We start from the raw sequence: 16,400 nt of genomic DNA, 5'->3' as shown, positions 1-16,400 counted from the left end.
TCGGTTAAAAGTTGCATGCAGCACACAAAGTAAACAGCAGACCCCGGTGAAGGAGATTCTGATGCCCCCACAGCAGCACGGGCACAGATCTGGAATCCTCAATGAAATGACACAGAAGTGAGTGCAGAATTTGTCCCCAGTGTTTAACCTTATGTTTTACCTCAGAAGTTCAGAAACTGAGGTCTACGTAGCACTTTCCAAACTCCACCGTGAGTGATTGCCTACGTGGTGTTGGTTTCTCCTATCTTTCTCCAGCTGCTGAACTGCGTTTTAAAAAGATAGCTAAAAATACATAAGTACTTTCCTACCCCTTTTTCCATGTAAGCAATTGCTGGAATCGTCACTGGGACGTTATGTGGCAGAAAGAGGAGCAGGTTATCCCTGTCGTTATGAATAGCAGCCTGCATGACAATATCCGTATGAAAAGGTTTTCCGTACTATGAGCTACTTCACACACCGTTGTTTCAGCATGTTTTCTCTTGGCAGCTTCGCAAGGTGCTTTCTTGTTTGCTTTGGAGATACGTTAAGCCAAAAAGAGCATTTGTGTCGGTAGCTTTTGATTTAAGAGAATACAAAGACTTTCTAAAAACATTCCTTCTAGTTTAGGATGGCTCTAGCATACCTGTAATAAATTCAGCAATAGAGAAGAGAGAAGAACATATCCTGCATAAGGTAGGATTTTCTCCAGTATTTTGGCTTTCCCTCTTCCTTTAGAAAAAATAATCACCAAAAAATTGAAGAGCATTCATCACTGTTCCCACTTCACCTCCTACCCAGGCTGAGGAGGACCAAGTTTTGTTTCAGAGGCAAATGAGAGAATCTCATTAAAAAAGGCGATTCCCACGGCCCGACCCTGTAAAGCACCGTCTCTGCAGCCGTTGAGGCGGGCGGCGTGTTGGCCACCGTTTCGCCGAAAACGCTAGAGAGACCCGCGCCGCCGGAGCCCTGGCAGAGCGCGTTGGTGCAGGCAGGGCTGGGGCAGAGCGCCGGCTCCTTTCCCCGCCGCCGCGGCACGCCGGCTCTCCTCCGCTCCGCGGCGCGGCCGTGTCCGCTCCGGAGGTTTCCCTGGGACGGACCAGCCGGCGGGATGGGGTTGCGCTGCTGCCCGTTAGCGTACCAGGCTGTTTGCCGCTCCGACGCTGCCGTGATAAGTGTCACCGAAGGACCTATAAATAAATAACTAAGCCGCCTGTCTTACGCATGTTAATTATTTGTGGGCCAAGAAGACAGGAAACTTTTGAAGGTGGCTTTGCTTCCTCTGGAGGTCCAAGCGGTCTGTCCTCCAGCCGCCGACAACCGTGCAGCGGTGCTTCCAGAAACCAGCAGCACATTGAGGCAGCGTCACACACGTTAAAAAAACAAAAAAACAAAACAGTGAAAACCAGCGTCTCGGTGGGAGGAGAGGGGCGAGGAGGCTGAAGTCCATGCTAGGCCATTTCACAGCATCAGGGAGGAGCCCAAGGGTCTGCCTCGTCATCTGGCGTAGCTCACCCCGCTGGGAAGTGACTTCTGCTGGCGTGGGGTTCCCTGCCCCGTTCCTCCCGCCATAGGTGGGACTGGAGTTGACTATCTGTAGTTGATATAGAGGTGACTATATTTCACTGATAGGTCACATAGTTTAAGAACAGCAGGATGGAACTTGGGAAAAGGTGGTGAAGAAATGTTAAGGATGGTGTCTTGGCTTGTTGAAAGTGGTGGTCATGCTCCCAAACGTGAGAAACCGTCTGACTTTGCCCTCCTTCCCTGAGGGGGAAGCATGGCGTTTTCCAAACATTGGGACAACGCAGACTCATCACTGCCCACATTTTCTGTGGTGGTCTCAGAATTTAGTGTCATTGTACCACAGCCCTTGCACAGACCGCATTTCAGATTGACACGGTCATGATGCTGGTTTGCAGGTGAGGTCATCTCGGAAGAACTGCAAATGCCCTAAATAGGTGCCATAGCTGTTTGCTCGTTTTCTGCTGCTTGCTGGTGAATACGGATCAAACACTCAACCCATGCAACAACACATCTTGGTACTTAAGGCAGTGCAGTATTCCCACAAATGCTACATTTCAGATGGCATCCTATAAGAACCCTCTAACGTGGAAAAGGAAAACCCTGAACAGAGCTCACTAGTAATATGTTAATGAAGCTGTTTGAATTTTACAGCTCGTAAGTGATTAATTACTGTGAATATTCCTTGCAGAGAGGGTCTGATCTTCTTCCCTTCACAATCAATAGTAGTTTGGCTATGCTGACCTCACTGAAAGCAGGACTAGTCCATATTTTACTGTGGCCATTAATTGTATCCAAAGTAGTCCAGAAGGGAGAGGTAAGCAGGACATCTGGTTCCACTGCTGTTCTGAGAGATCAGAGAGGACCCTAAATCACGCTGGTTGATGGCCCCATGTGTGCTTCTGAATACACCGGGCACTTCTTAGAGAGGAGAGGAGCGGTCTTCTGCCATGGCAAGATTTCAGTCAAAATATCAGCAGACTGGCTATAGGAAGGAGAGTGAACCAGGATATTTTTAGCCAATGATACCCTGAATTCTGATTTTTCTTTATTCTGAAAACTGCCATAGTTGTGACAAGTGGGGATCTTGGCATAACATGGGAGCCTTGCCTCCTCGGCTGTGGCCAATGCAGTAAGAGAAAGGGTGGATGTTACCACATTATGCACGTGGGAGCGTGCACCTGTGCTGTGCTGAAATGTGGTTATTCCCAATCAAAACCTACGAAGTATTGTTTGTCACATTAGACATGGGCCAGTTGTCACGCTTTTTTCTTTTATTGGCCTTTAAAAATATCTACAAAGTCATTATAAATAGACCTTCTTCCATTCAAGATGACAACTTCGTCCCACTGCTGAGGGATGTAATTTTCAATATGTGCACTTGAAATGCAGCCAAGTGGAATCCAAATGTCACGACCCGACTGGACAAGGACCGGCCCCCCCCAGTTTGCAAACAGCCTCCATAATATCGCAGCGGGGGGCCAGGTCCAATTTCTTTCAAAGTCCGTGGGGTACCATCTGCTGGGGCACAGCTGGGCCTTCCCCAACCTTTCGAGGCTGACATTCCCTAAAGGATGAGTCTCTCTGCAGCCTTTCTTCATTTTCTACGCGTAGGCTTAATTTAAAGAATTTTTTATTCCACTTCTGCTCATAAAAATTAATCCCCTCCTGGTATGCAGGCTGCATTCTGTGCGTGAAGCTATTTCACTGCCCAGTGAAGTAACCTTGCAGCTTTTCGCGGTGTCAGAAAGCCGACACCTCTTGCTTTTTTCCTTCCTATCTCCATCTATTGTTATTGACTTCACACTCCAGCTTTTGTGCTGAGTTCAGTATTTTATTTAGTAACTGATCCACACCAATTAAAGCATTGCATAAATCCCCAGCTGTCCAAGGGCCTGATTCTTCAAACTGAAGCGTAGGTCCAACATACCAGCCTTCTTCCTCCAGATTAAAAGGGGTTGTAGTCGAGGGACATTGCCAGGGTTGCTGCTGGGGTGCTACCCTTCACAAAGCAGATTTAAGAGCGTAGCCCTGATGTGGGATTTGAATGCTATCAAAAAGCAAATAATGCAAATCCTGTGGTGTTTTTTTTAATTCTGGAGAGGTACCTACTGACTTCTAACCTGTACCTATAGCAAAAACTATCAGTGGCACATTTGTGTTCCTCAGCCTTGAGATTGTGTTTTAACGGTTTGAGTCTGTTCTTATAACCCAGAGGCAGAACCATGTTTTCCCGCTAACTGCGTTCTCATCGTATTTATCTTTGCCTACGCTTTACCTACGCAGGAGAGGAAAATACCTTCGGTGTTGCCCTTGCATTAGGACACGGTAATACTAAATGAGCGAGGAGCGGCACAGAGGAGATGCGGCCACCCCGACTAGCGCTGCTTGCTCCCCTAAGTGCTTCCACTGCCCACAAAACACAGAAGAAAGAGCCGACGGTGCCGTGCGAGACTGTGTGTAGCCGTAGCCGTGCGCGCTCCCTCCACACCGTGCCTCACGAAGCTTGTAAAGCACTTTTTGCATGCTTTTTAACAGGCCACTAACAACAACTCTCTCGAGAAGTTCTAAATTAAAGTATTTTTTTCCATTTTACGCTCGGCAGCATGCCATTAAAGCAAAATAAGGAGGTAGCGGCAATGTTGATGATTTGAAAAGAACATTCGTGTTTTCTCTTGCGCAGCACCAAAAGCACACGCTTTTGCGGAGATGATAAGATGCTGGTAGACCCTTTGGTGCTGAAGAAGAAGCTCAATAGGATGGCGACAGAGCAAGGGGCCTTTGCTGTTCTCAGCAGCCTGCTGCTGTACGTCACCGAGCTCGCGGCCGGCGATCCACAGCTCAGCAACAAGAGGACAAAATGGGCAGAAGGTAAAGAAAACAAGGTGAGTTATAACCAGCCACGTCCAGATCCAAACAGGGGCCAGTATCCCACCAGATTTCAGCTCTTGCGGTCCAGATTTCTAAACTGCAATCGTGAGCCGTACACCAAGAAAAGAAGAGAAGTCGGCAAACTGGTCATTAAAGAGAAGCTGTGGGTGAGCAGGGCTGGCAGCAAGCTGGACAGAAGCAGAGAGAGGAAAGGAGATGGAAAAGCAGCGGAGGAGGATGCAGACACAGCGCCCAGCGAGAGGGCCAGGTGGAGCTGCGCGAGTGGGAAAAACACAGTGAAGGACATCCTGAAGAAATTTTTAGCTGCCGAAGAAAAAGAAGCCAAGGAGAAGTCTCCCAGCTGGAAGAAGAAGGGGCCGAACAGCGGTTTGCCGAAAATAGTCAACAGGAGTTCGGTCCTGTCCAAACTGAAGGAGCAGTTTGAACAAAACGCTCTCTGCTCAGCTGCAGAGGTGAAAGCGTCGCTCTTGCACAAAGGTGAGAAAAAGACTAAAAAATTCCCGAGTAGAAAAACTATTCGTAAGCCAGAGGTCAGAGTCCTGCGCACGGCAGCAATGACAGCCACAGATATAAACAGTCCAGAATCCCAATATTTAGTGTGCTCCACGGTCCCGGTGCCCAGACTCAGCATCGTTACCGAAATTAATCATCCTTGGAGCTGGTCGAAAAATAATGCCGCGAAGCAGGCTTTCGGTCATGATAAACCACTGAAGGAACAGGGGGGGTCCAACAGAGAGCCCGGTGAGAACAAAACACCCGCAAATGCAGCACAGGACAGGGAGGACAAAGAAGAGTTACCCCTGGCACCTGAGGCCATATCTGATGCAAAGGACCGTGCTGAGGCTAAAATAGATTCTGCAAAGCAAAGACCCAACTTTACTCCTAATCTAGATAGCTCTTCCACTACCCGTAAAAACAAAGCTCTTGCAGACTGCGTTCCTCCCTTGTCTGAATATAGTCTAGGCTGCGACGGGAATAACATGCCAGCTGGGCCTGATGCATCTTCACTTTTGGGGATTCCCAATGCTGTGCGACATGTCAAGGAAGACAGCCCACCTTCTAACTCGCCTTACTCTGGCACAGCTGAAGGATCCCATGAACAAAGTCCTCAGGATACTAAAAGAGGTGAGATTCCTGAAATAACTATGTACGTATACAGTTCAGAGGAAGTTGACACAGAGCTCACAGAGCCAGAAAAGGATCCTTTCTTTGCAGGCCAAAAATGTTTTCCAGAGCAGAAAGCACTGGGAAACATTCTGCCATTTCACTCTCCAGGAGTCCAAGCATCTCGAGAAGTTGAACCTCCAGTGGAGGATCGACAGCTAACTCTCCGAACACCAGCTTCTGGCAAAAGGCCACCGATAATCCAAAAAGAGGCACCAGGTTTAAGAGGCAGGTGTTCTGAAGAAGCCAAAGAAGGAGCAAAATATCACAGCGAAGAGAAAATATCCTCTACTTCTAGCAAAAATGCTAGTGATGTCCCAGCTAAAAAGGAAAAGGAGAATAAAACACCCAACAGCCAAATGCAAAATGAATCCAAAACCAAGCAGCCACAGCCTCCTCAAATGCCCAGCCCACAAAATAACTTTGGTAGTTTCAGTGGGGACATATCAAATCCAGATGCAAATCAGACCAAACTCACACTCTCCTCAAATGAGAGCCAGGAGAAGAAGCCTGGTGCTGCAGAAGAAGAGCACATCTCTACTCATTCGGAAAAGACACAAAGCCCTTTGCCAGGTGACCTTGTGAAGCACCGTTCCTATATCGCGGAAGAAGATTTTGGGAAGGACAAATTATCTTCATCAAATGAAATGATGAATCATGCAAACAATCGAGCCCTGCACAGGGGTGCCTTGACTGACCTGGAGACCTGTCACAAGCCATCCAAATCTTTCATTAAGCGTGAAGAGGCCACTGCAGATGAGATGCCCTGGCCTGACTCTGAGGCATGGCAGCCACCCTCGTCAACCCCTTTACCAACACCAATGAGTGGGATTGCAGGACAAAGAATCCATCGCACTCTTGGAAATCCTCCAGCCCTTCGACCTATTGATCTGGTGAGACAGGGAGCTGGTGGCGTGGGAGATGAGCATGCCAGCGATGGCTGTGAGAAGCATCCACCACCCACTTCAGACAAGTCGACAAACCATGGGAATGATACGACGGTGGAGGAGAAAACTGCATGTGATTTTAAGAACCAAGTGCTGCCCCCAAATCATGCAACAGAAAATGAAAACTCTACAGCTGAAGAGACAAATACATGTCCGAGATTTGAGAACTGTCTTTCACTTTCAACCAAGAAGCCAGGAAAACAGGAAAATAAAACCACGCTAGCAAGAAAGCCCCTATTATCCTTGAAGAAGAACCAAACACCAACTTCAGACGATACCACGAAGAAAGGAAGTGATATGCTGGAAGAGAACCTGTTTCCTTCATCCGATGAATTGGTCTCAGACCAAAAGAAGCATGCAAAAGGTAAAAATAAGGTCTCCAAACATACAAAGGATAAGCTTTTGTCATCAGGTGACGACATGAAGCATGAGAGCGATAGGACAGAGAAAGATGAGAGAGAAGAGAGAAATGTCTTGCATAAATCTGAGGAGGAACAAGTATTCACACCAAGTGATACAGGGGATCATGATAATAACTCTTCAAATGAGAAGAATGCTCATAGACCTCAAACATCCCAGTCACCTTCATCAGAGCACGATACCAACATTCAAGGAGTGAAAAATACTGGGCAGGATTTGAAGCGCCTAACACCTTCAAGAGATTTTGTGAAACACGAACATGATATGGCAGTAGATGAAAACGTCACCTGCAATAAAGGGAAACACCACCTGTCCTCATCAAATGAACCAATGAAACATGCAAATGACAGTGCAGGGCTAAAAAACATCAAGTCAAGCTTCAAGAATTATTCAATGCCACCAAGAAATATATCAAGGCAGGACAATAAGACCACTGATGAGGAGAATACCCCTCATAATTTGAAAAATGAACCAGTGCAGCCTAAAAAGAGTTGTGAAGGAGAGAGGAATACTTCATGTGATCCTAAAAATCGAACACCGTTATCAAATCCACTGATGAAGCAAGACAAGAAATCGTCCCCTCTAGAGTCACAGAAACAGGTGTCACCAGGTGACTTTGTAAAGCCTGAAACTAAGTTGTCCGAAAAAAAGACTAAACATGTCTCTGAGAAGATCCAGTCACCTTCTTCAAACAAAGTGCTGAAGCCTCAAGAAAGAAGGTCTTCAGGAGAGAGGAAGCAGAAGACACCAGCAGCGGAGGACACTGGGTCACCTGAAACAAAGTCTGTAAAAGAGGATAACGAGCACCAGCATTCTGGGAAGTACCAGCTACCTCCTTCAAGAAAATCAGCAAAGCCTGAGGAAAACACTCCAGGAGGAGACAAGCAGCAAACAAGATTTGAAGATTTTACACCACCTGATACGGATGCTGCAAAAGAGAAGAACAAATTTCCAAGTTCCAAGAAATACCGATCAGTATCATCAGAAACATTGGTGAAGCCTCAAGAAAAAAATACTCCAGAACAAAAGCAACAAACATCAGCTTCTGCAGGTTTTAAGAAGCCTGGTACTAACGCTGTAAAAGAAAAAGATGGAGATCCAAATTCTGAGAAGTCACCCTCTTCAAACAAAGTGGTGAAGTCCCAAGAAAAAAATGCTTCAGGAGATAGAAAGCAGAAGACACCAGCAGTGGAGGATGCCAGATCACCTGAAACAAAGTCTGTAAAAGAGGATAACAAGCACCAGCATTCTGGGAAGTACCAGCTACCTCCTTCAAGAAAATCAGCAAAGCCTGAGGAAAACACTCCAGGAGGAGACAAGCAGCAAACAAGATTTGAAGGTTTTACACCACCTGATACGGATGCTGCAAAAGAGAAGAACAAATTTCCAAGTTCCAAGAAATACCGATCAGTATCATCAGAAACATTGGTGAAGCCTCAAGAAAAAAATACTCCAGAACAAAAGCAACAAACATCAGCTTCTGCAGGTTTTAAGAAGCCTGGTACTAATGCTGGAAAAGAAAAAGATGGAGATCCAAATTCTGAGAAGTCACCCTCTTCAAACAAAGTGGTGAAGTCCCAAGAAAAAAATGCTTCAGGAGATAGAAAGCAGAAGACACCAGCAGTGGAGGATGCCAGATCACCTGAAACAAAGTCTGTAAAAGAGGATAACAAGCACCAGCATTCTGGGAAGTACCAGCTACCTCCTTCAAGAAAATCAGCAAAGCCTGAGGAAAACACTCCAGGAGGAGACAAGCAGCAAACAAGATTTGAAGATTTTACCCCACCTGATATGGATGCTGCAAAAGAGAAGAACAAATTTCCAAGTTCCAAGAAATACCGATCAGTATCATCAGAAACATTGGTGAAGCCTCAAGAAAAAAATACTCCAGAACAAAAGCAACAAACATCAGCTTCTGCAGGTTTTAAGAAGCCTGGTACTAACGCTGTAAAAGAAAAAGATGGAGATCCAAATTCTGAGAAGTCACCCTCTTCAAACAAAGTGGTGAAGTCCCAAGAAAAAAATGCTTCAGGAGATAGAAAGCAAAAGACACCAGCAGCGGAGGACATCAGGTCACCTGAAGCAAAAGCTGTAAAAGAGGGTGATAAACACCAGTCTTCTGGGAAACATCAGTTACCTCCTTCAAGTAAACCATCAAAGCCTGAGAAAAATGCTCCAGGAAGCGGAAAACAACAAACTGTATCTGAAAGTTTTACAAAGCCTGATGTAAGGGCTGTAAAAGATAAAAACAAAGATCCAGGTTCTGGAACGTGCCAGTCCCCATCTTCAAATTTGCTGGTGAAGCCTCAAGAAAAGAATGCCACAGCCAAAAAGAAGCAATCGCCACCGCCACCTGACGAAAAAGCAACATATAAAACTGGTAGCCCAGAAAAGAAGAGTGGACCTGAGAGAAGAGAGAAATACCAGCTACGCTCTTCAGCTCAATCAGAGAAGCGCAGCAATAACGGCTCAGGAAAAGAAGGCCCTGCGGGCAACATCAAGAGCTATCAAGCTCCATTGCCAAGTGATGGCCTAAATTGTAAAAGCAATACTGTCCCAAAATACACCGGTTTGTCTAATAGAGAGAAGTCTCCCAAATCATCCTCATTTCATGTTGCAGCAAAAGATGAGGAAATTCCTGCTGGACATCGAAAAAAGCAGTCTGGATTTAAGAAGTACCAAGTGCTCTCATCAAAGAATTTGGTGAGGCATGAGAAAGAGGTTGCTGAAAGGGAGGGGAGCTGGCAGGCAGCCGGCCAAACAAGTGAGGAAAAAGCAGAACTGGAGGACTGCTCTAAAGCAGCGTCATTCTCAAAATACACAGTGGAAAGCTACAGCGAAAGGCTCTTAGATTCATCTTTCAAACCATTGATCATTAGAGTAACTGACACATTTAAACATCACAGCTAAAATATACGGCTACAGCTTAGGCAAGAACTTACAACTGATTATGCCACCAATTCTCTCGATCTTTCTTTTTTCCTTTACTCTCCAGGGCATTATATTATCATTTTTTAATCACAAGGACATTGATGTGCATCTATCTGAGCTGGGCTTTTTTCCTTTCTTAAACATTAGCCTGAAGACAAGAATTAAATTAATCACTGCAAGTGAATTAGCTAATCACTGAATTAATCATCAGTTTATAAATTAAATACGAGAAGGGCTTTGAGATCAGCGTGAATTCAGCCCTGCTCCAGACTCTCCTTGCTAACTAATGGGTTTTGTTTGCAACAAAGACGACTGTTCAGGGTGAATTCTATTTGTATTTACTTATTCTAATGAAACTCCGCTAGTACTTCTTCCAGGAATGGTGGTAGGCAGTGTCAGCTTTAATTATGTCAAAAAGTGCTTGTTCTAAGCTCTGCCTTTTCACAGATTAACAGGACCTGTTGATCTATTGCTGCACTGAGTGACGCTGTTAGCAGAAGTAGTGAGGGAAGGAGGGGAATGCTTCATTTATCTGCAGAAAAATCCTCAAAGGACATTGATGCTACAAGAGGATTTACTGCAATGCAAATGTTCAGCCTCATTAATATTAATATTGGAAAAATAGTGATTTAACCTCCTCTGAAGCTATTTGCACTTTGGCCATACACTGTGTGCATTGTTGTTGTAAAGATACGCCCTTTCAAGGGGTTCTTAATTACTGCAGAGGAACACGCAGCAAGCGTAAGTGCTCAGAAAAGCCCGACACTGAAAGGCCCCGAGGACCTCTCCTGCGGACAATGTAAGCCAGAGAGAGGCAACACCTTGCCAGGGAAATTCAGATTTCCTGGGACATCTGCCCCACTCCGAATCCCGGGGCACACAGACATGAGGCGGGTGCCGCAGCTCACGTTAAAAGTCTTAGGAAGTGTTTATTTTACAGCGCAGTGTGAAACGGAGCAGTAAGAAGCAGCCAGCGCCACGGAATCCTGCTGACGGGATACGATTATTTTTGTGTTTACAGCAACAGCGGCTTCCGCACAAAGTTTGCGCGTGACGAGCGTTGTTTCGGAGAAGCGAGGGCAGGGCTGCTGCCTCGGCCGTCGGAGCCAGGCTGCGACGGGCAGAGAAATCTTACAGCACCCCTCTCCCATACGCCGGTTTAGCTTAGCGTTGTAACCGTGCATTCGGGTTAAAACTTACTGTGGAGCAACCCTAAGGACCCCCGGCTTCAGAAAGTTGCAGAGCTATCCGGGAAAAGAGAGGGGTTTACACAAGCAAGGGAATTCGATTTTTAGGACACTCTCTCTGCGCGGCCCCGACCCGCCGCCAGCGAGGGAACGAGGACAAGAGGAGGCTGGCAGCAAGCGGACATCAAACCCCTTTGCCAGCACCACTCGCACCAGTCACATACGTGACAAACTGGGCTGTCCCGGCCGGCCACGCTGCCGGGAGGGAGAGGGGAGGTGAACATCGTGTCCCCTGACTGCCGAAGAGGCTTACACTTCGATTTCTTTCCCTTCACCGCGTGCCAAGAATTAGGCTTTCTGGCATCTGGAGGCTCACAAAATTAAAATCACATATGTATATCACACCGGTCCTTCAAAAGAGAGGCTAAACAGAATTTGTTGGAGGTACAAGGCTGCCCTTCTGCGCAGAGGTGTGTTTCGCCCACTGAGCTTTTATGAGCTGGCAACCATAAAGGCCACTTTGTACTAAACCTAAACCATAATTTACTTTTTATTGTCCATGATTTCATTTCCCATTTGAGAAAAGTCCTTACAACATAAAGCTTTTGCAGCAGACTTGAATAGTAAATTCTCTATGAGCTGGCTTTTCCTGCAAGCACAGGAGAAGCCGTTTTAATTATTCTTTTCTAATCTTTTAAAAGAAGAAATTTAAAGGGGGGTTTTTTGCCCCTTGTTCACATCTGGAAAGATCACTACCCTATCACAAATTAAAGGACTTCTGCCTGCCAGATATTAAGCAGGTAGTCAGTGCGTACCAGGAGGTACCCTCAACTCCTCCAATTCACACCTGCAACGTCTGTTTTTCTCAACAGAGATACAGCACTAGGAGACTCAGACGCAGCACCCTGCATTCAGGACAAGTCAGGCAGAGTCATCTTGTGAGGGTTAAGTTTTAGGTTGCTGCATGACTTAATCTCTGCTGGTAAGACATAAATCATCCATCCAAGTCAATTGACTGTTCCTCCCTGAAGAGCACTTAAAACATGACAGAGATTTGCACTAAATGCATCCTTAAGGGTAATGCCTCACTTAAGCAAATCAGCAAGTTTTGTTTCAGGAGTTGACACAATTAATCCTCCAGGAAAGGAGAGAGCAAGGCCATACGAATTCCAGTGGTGATGGCTAGAAGAGCAGTAGAAGATTGGTGTGTCTTGCAGTCAACAGCCCAAAACAAGCCGCTCCAGACCATGCTGGCAGGAAATTTAGCACTGGTGATAAGCAAAGAAAAGTCAGAAATGGGTATTTCGGAAAGAACGGGAGTTCGAGGAAGGGTACGCAGATCTACGCCGGCTGTGCCAGAAGGGGTGCAAATGGCAAGGCTCGGACCTTGGTGACGCCCTTGCCCAAGGGAGATACGCAACAGAAAATAAGGTTTCATTCCCAGTGCCCAGGAATCCTTCCCGGCCTCCTTTGCCCCAGGAGGAGAGGTCCCGAGCCTCTGCTCTCCTTTAAGCACATCTCCCACCTCGTCACAGGAGAGGCGGTGGAGGGAGCCCTCCCAGGCTCCTATTTCACTTTGTCTGACCGGGTAACAGGTATTTTTGACACATCTGCTGGCACATCTCTTGGCTTTCGTGGTTTTGCATGGTGGGTATAATTCTGTACAGTTCTGTTGCTCCACCATGCTACAGCCTTCTGCTTTACTAAAACGCATCTTTCGAGGCAAGCATCTCTCAAGGTCACTGAAGGCACTAGGTTCTTAGCCCTCACTAAATGCAGCAGGAGGGGTTTCTTGCCAGTTTTAGTAATGCTTCCTTAAAGCCCTGGCTTTGCTATAGACACAGACAGATAATCAAAACCAGGCCAGGCACACAGAAAATAAAGAAAAAACAAAGCCCAGGTGGAAAAGGTTTTTCAGCATTACACCTCTGTTGTGACACAGTTTGAACTTTCAGATTCTTATGCAATTAACCTCTGATAGAGATTTTTTTTTAAGGAGACTGGACAAAATGAATGACAATGTCATTTCACCAGGTGTAACCCATTGCTTTGGATTCTCCAAAGCATAGATTTCCAGGAGCTTTTGAAAGCCTGAATAAAGGAGGTGTTTAAGGGGAGTCCCGACTCCGAGCTGGAACTGGGGCACCTGAAGGGTCCCAGCTGAAGAAACTGGTCTGAGGTGGGTTCGGTGGTAAGTGGTGGGGTGGAGGTCGGGGCAAGCAGAGAAGCCATGCAGGCTTCCAGGAGCAGCCATCAGTAAAGTCTTTCAGATTTTTTATGTCCCCTCTAATTAGGCCATAGTAAAAAATCTCCCCTAGCACTTCGTATCAGCAGGACACCTCTCAGATGGGCTTAGTCGTAGGGGATTCGCAGAAGGATTGGTTTGGGGTGATTTGGGTAGCCAAGCATGGACCCAAAAAAACCTGCGCGCCGGTGTGGAAGCACAGTCTCCTTCCCACCGTCAAACACGTGCCCATCATCTCCTACAGCAGCGCAGCCCTCAGCTGAGATGCTTGGAGGTCAGCGGAACAGACCCGGGTCTCCAGAGTCCCAGCTTTGTAAAGAGACCACCACTTTCTCCAAAAGTTTCATGAAGCGAACGTGATGCCCGTATTTCTGGGGCTTCAAGAGAGCTCAGAGGACCCAGGGAAGGGCTGAGAGCTCCCTCTCCCCCCCAGCTCAGAAAGCCGTGCTGGATGAGCGCTGCCTCCATGAAACTGTAACGAACAGCTCCCGCTTGCTGATTTCTTTTTTTTTTTAAGTTGAAAGAGGGCATATAAAGCATAGCCACTCTCAGCAAAAACAGCCCAAGCCCTGAGAAGTTTTAGCCAGTGGAAGAACTCAGGCCAGTGCTGTAGCATGAGGCACGACAGGTCCACATCAAAGTTAGGAAATGTGTCACTACTTTTCTCCAGACCTCAAAACCGGGAAGAAACTGTTGACCTGGTAGTGCTGTCTGATTCCAAATTGTTCAAATGAAACAAAAAAAAAATTAACGAATGCACACTTCTGGCTCTGAACTGTGAAATAACTGAGTAATTTATCAGCATCTTCTGGAGTTGTTTCTCAGATGACCTTTAACACATCATGCATGATAAAAAAGATAGAGACCATGACCTTAAGTGGTACAATTTACCTCAGGTTTTCGCTGTTATACTTTTTTGGATATCAGTGGAGCTGGTAATAGAAGAAAGCACTAAAGAGAATCGAAAAGACCTCATATTAAAATGCAGCTCCCCCTTCGCCCCCATTTTAGCTTTTTCATCTCCACCTGCGCCAGCAGATCCCAGCACACCGGGATTATTCAGGATTTCGGTGAAGCATCCCGAGGAGCCGCAGAGGAGATCTCTGGGCTGCTGACAGGAATAACGCTCCACCTAATGGCTGCATTTGTAAAGCAGGGATGAAGGCAGAGGAAAAGTGGGAATAGTGATAGGAATAGTAGGGAAATTCAGGGAACCATTTCTTCTCTTATTCCTGTGCCGGTGAGGACTGTACATCATCCAGAAGGAGCTCGTCTGTGTGACCAGAGAAACCTTACAAGTAATAACTGGGGATCCTTATGGCTTTTGGGGTGGGGGGTTGCTCTGTAGCACAAGGAAATCTCTGTTGCCTGAGCAATAAGCATAGAGGTATTATCAGCTGTTAGGAGAAACAATTTTAACTACTTCACTCACTATGTGGTTTCCAAAATGTGTCATGTCCTCCAAGCTTTATTTCTCTCTTTCATTTCTGTGAGCATCTCTTTTTATAGAATGAAGCATTTTTCACTCCTCGATGAGAACTTTCAGCACAGGAGGAAAATCTTGCTGGGTATCTGCTTTCCTGCCAACTAAAAGACTTTTTGTGTACTGAATAGCCAAAGCAGCAGCAGGTCAGTATTTTACCTCTTTACGACCTGAAGGAACTGAAACAGTTTGGGGAATTGCTAGACACCTCCCGCTATGGTGCTTGGTTTGTCCTTACCATGCCTTCAGTCGCTTGTATTTCACTGAGCTGCAGGTGCAAGAGCAACTTGTAAGATGGTGGGATTTTCACTTGGCAAGCAAGTGCTACAGCAGCCTTTCAATGATGCGTGTCATGCAGCAGCAGAAATATACTGCCAGAGGGAAAATTTCCTGAGATAATAAAGCCATAAAAATCTATAATGCACTGAACCGGTTAGCCTCAAAAAGCCACCAAATAACTATTCGAGCCTATGTTTTTGAAAATGGCTAGTGATTCCAAATATCCAACATGGGACACCTTATCAAAGGATCTGATTTTGGGGGGAAGTGCTCAGTACTTGCTGTCTGAAAATCAAGCTTCATTCATAAGATGCCTTATGTTAGGCAACTAAAGCCCCTTCTAAAAAAATTGACCCAGATTTCTGAAATACAGGAGACTTTCACAGGCACCTACTTGCCCCTGCATCTACAAAAAAAAAGGCTGAGAACAAAAGAATTGGTGAGCAGGGACCGGCCAGCTCGCCACGGCCCTGTGGGTGAATGGAGCCAGTGCAGGTTGCTTTTCCCGCACGGAATTGCAGCCACTTTCTGCAGACAGCACACCTTTTTGGCCTCACCACGGCAGTTGCTAAGCCAGCCGCTCTGGCCCTTGTAGGGATGTGAGAGAGTCTTAATGTGGTTGAGATGCACCTAAAAAGAAGGTGAGTCCTTCCTATCGCTGTGCTCCCCGAGGCTTCTGGAAGGAATGAAAGCAAGAAAACTCTTGGACACTGTAGAGCCAGTCCATCCTTATCAAGAAACAACTGTGTTTAGTCAAGTTACACCACCAGAGTGAAATGCTTGTGTCCCTTGGTATTCGTACCAATACAACGGACTACCCAAAGGCAGCTCTGGATTGCTAGCCCCAGTTACTGAGATCTTTCATTCTTCTGAAGAATGGGAACAGTGCGGGCAGCGGTGATCCAAGCGCCCAAATAGGGTCCCACCAAATGTATCTCAGCTCTAACTATCTCCAGACTCCAAGAAACTTATCGCAGAAGAACAGAAATCCCCAAAAGACATCTTCTTTATTAACTCATTTAAATTGCACCCCTCATGTAACAAGAAAGCCTGTACCATTGTCATATCACACAGATTTCTTAATAAAACTGTTTTCCTTCTTAGATGGGTTACTTATCTGTACCACTGAGTCTTGTGTGTCGAGAAGATGAAAATAATAAAAGCGTACAAAATAACGGTTTTGTAATCATTCTGTCATTATCAAGGAAGGAGCATGAGAAACAAAGACAAACAGCGCCTGTAAATATCTCATCAGTATGCAGACTGTTTTCCTTATGCCCAAGAGAGCTGACACATGCTGAGTTCCATGGGACAGCTGGGAATAGGTAGAAAACACGGAGCATTAATTATGC

At 46.1% G+C, this 16,400-nt stretch overlaps 1 protein-coding gene across 1 annotated transcript in view; it reads left to right on the top strand.

The window, feature by feature from the left end:
- The window catches only part of ADPRHL1 (ADP-ribosylhydrolase like 1), a 39,231-nt gene extending 23,080 nt beyond the window's left edge, over positions 1 to 16,151 (top strand). Inside the window, exons 8-9 of the mRNA XM_041119508.1 lie at positions 4,184 to 4,385; positions 11,914 to 16,151. Of these exons, the coding sequence (XP_040975442.1) occupies positions 4,184 to 4,385; positions 11,914 to 11,997 (286 nt within the window). The 3' untranslated portion in view covers positions 11,998 to 16,151. The remainder of the gene's footprint in view (positions 1 to 4,183; positions 4,386 to 11,913) is intronic.
- Positions 16,152 to 16,400: the final 249 nt, after the last annotated feature.

Source organism: Aquila chrysaetos, chromosome 23 (genome assembly GCF_900496995.4).
Source record: "Aquila chrysaetos chrysaetos chromosome 23, bAquChr1.4, whole genome shotgun sequence".
In the NCBI taxonomy this organism is placed as follows: Eukaryota; Metazoa; Chordata; class Aves; order Accipitriformes; family Accipitridae; genus Aquila; species Aquila chrysaetos.
Note: the sequence above shows the minus strand (reverse complement) of the source record. Positions and strands in the feature narration are given on the sequence as shown.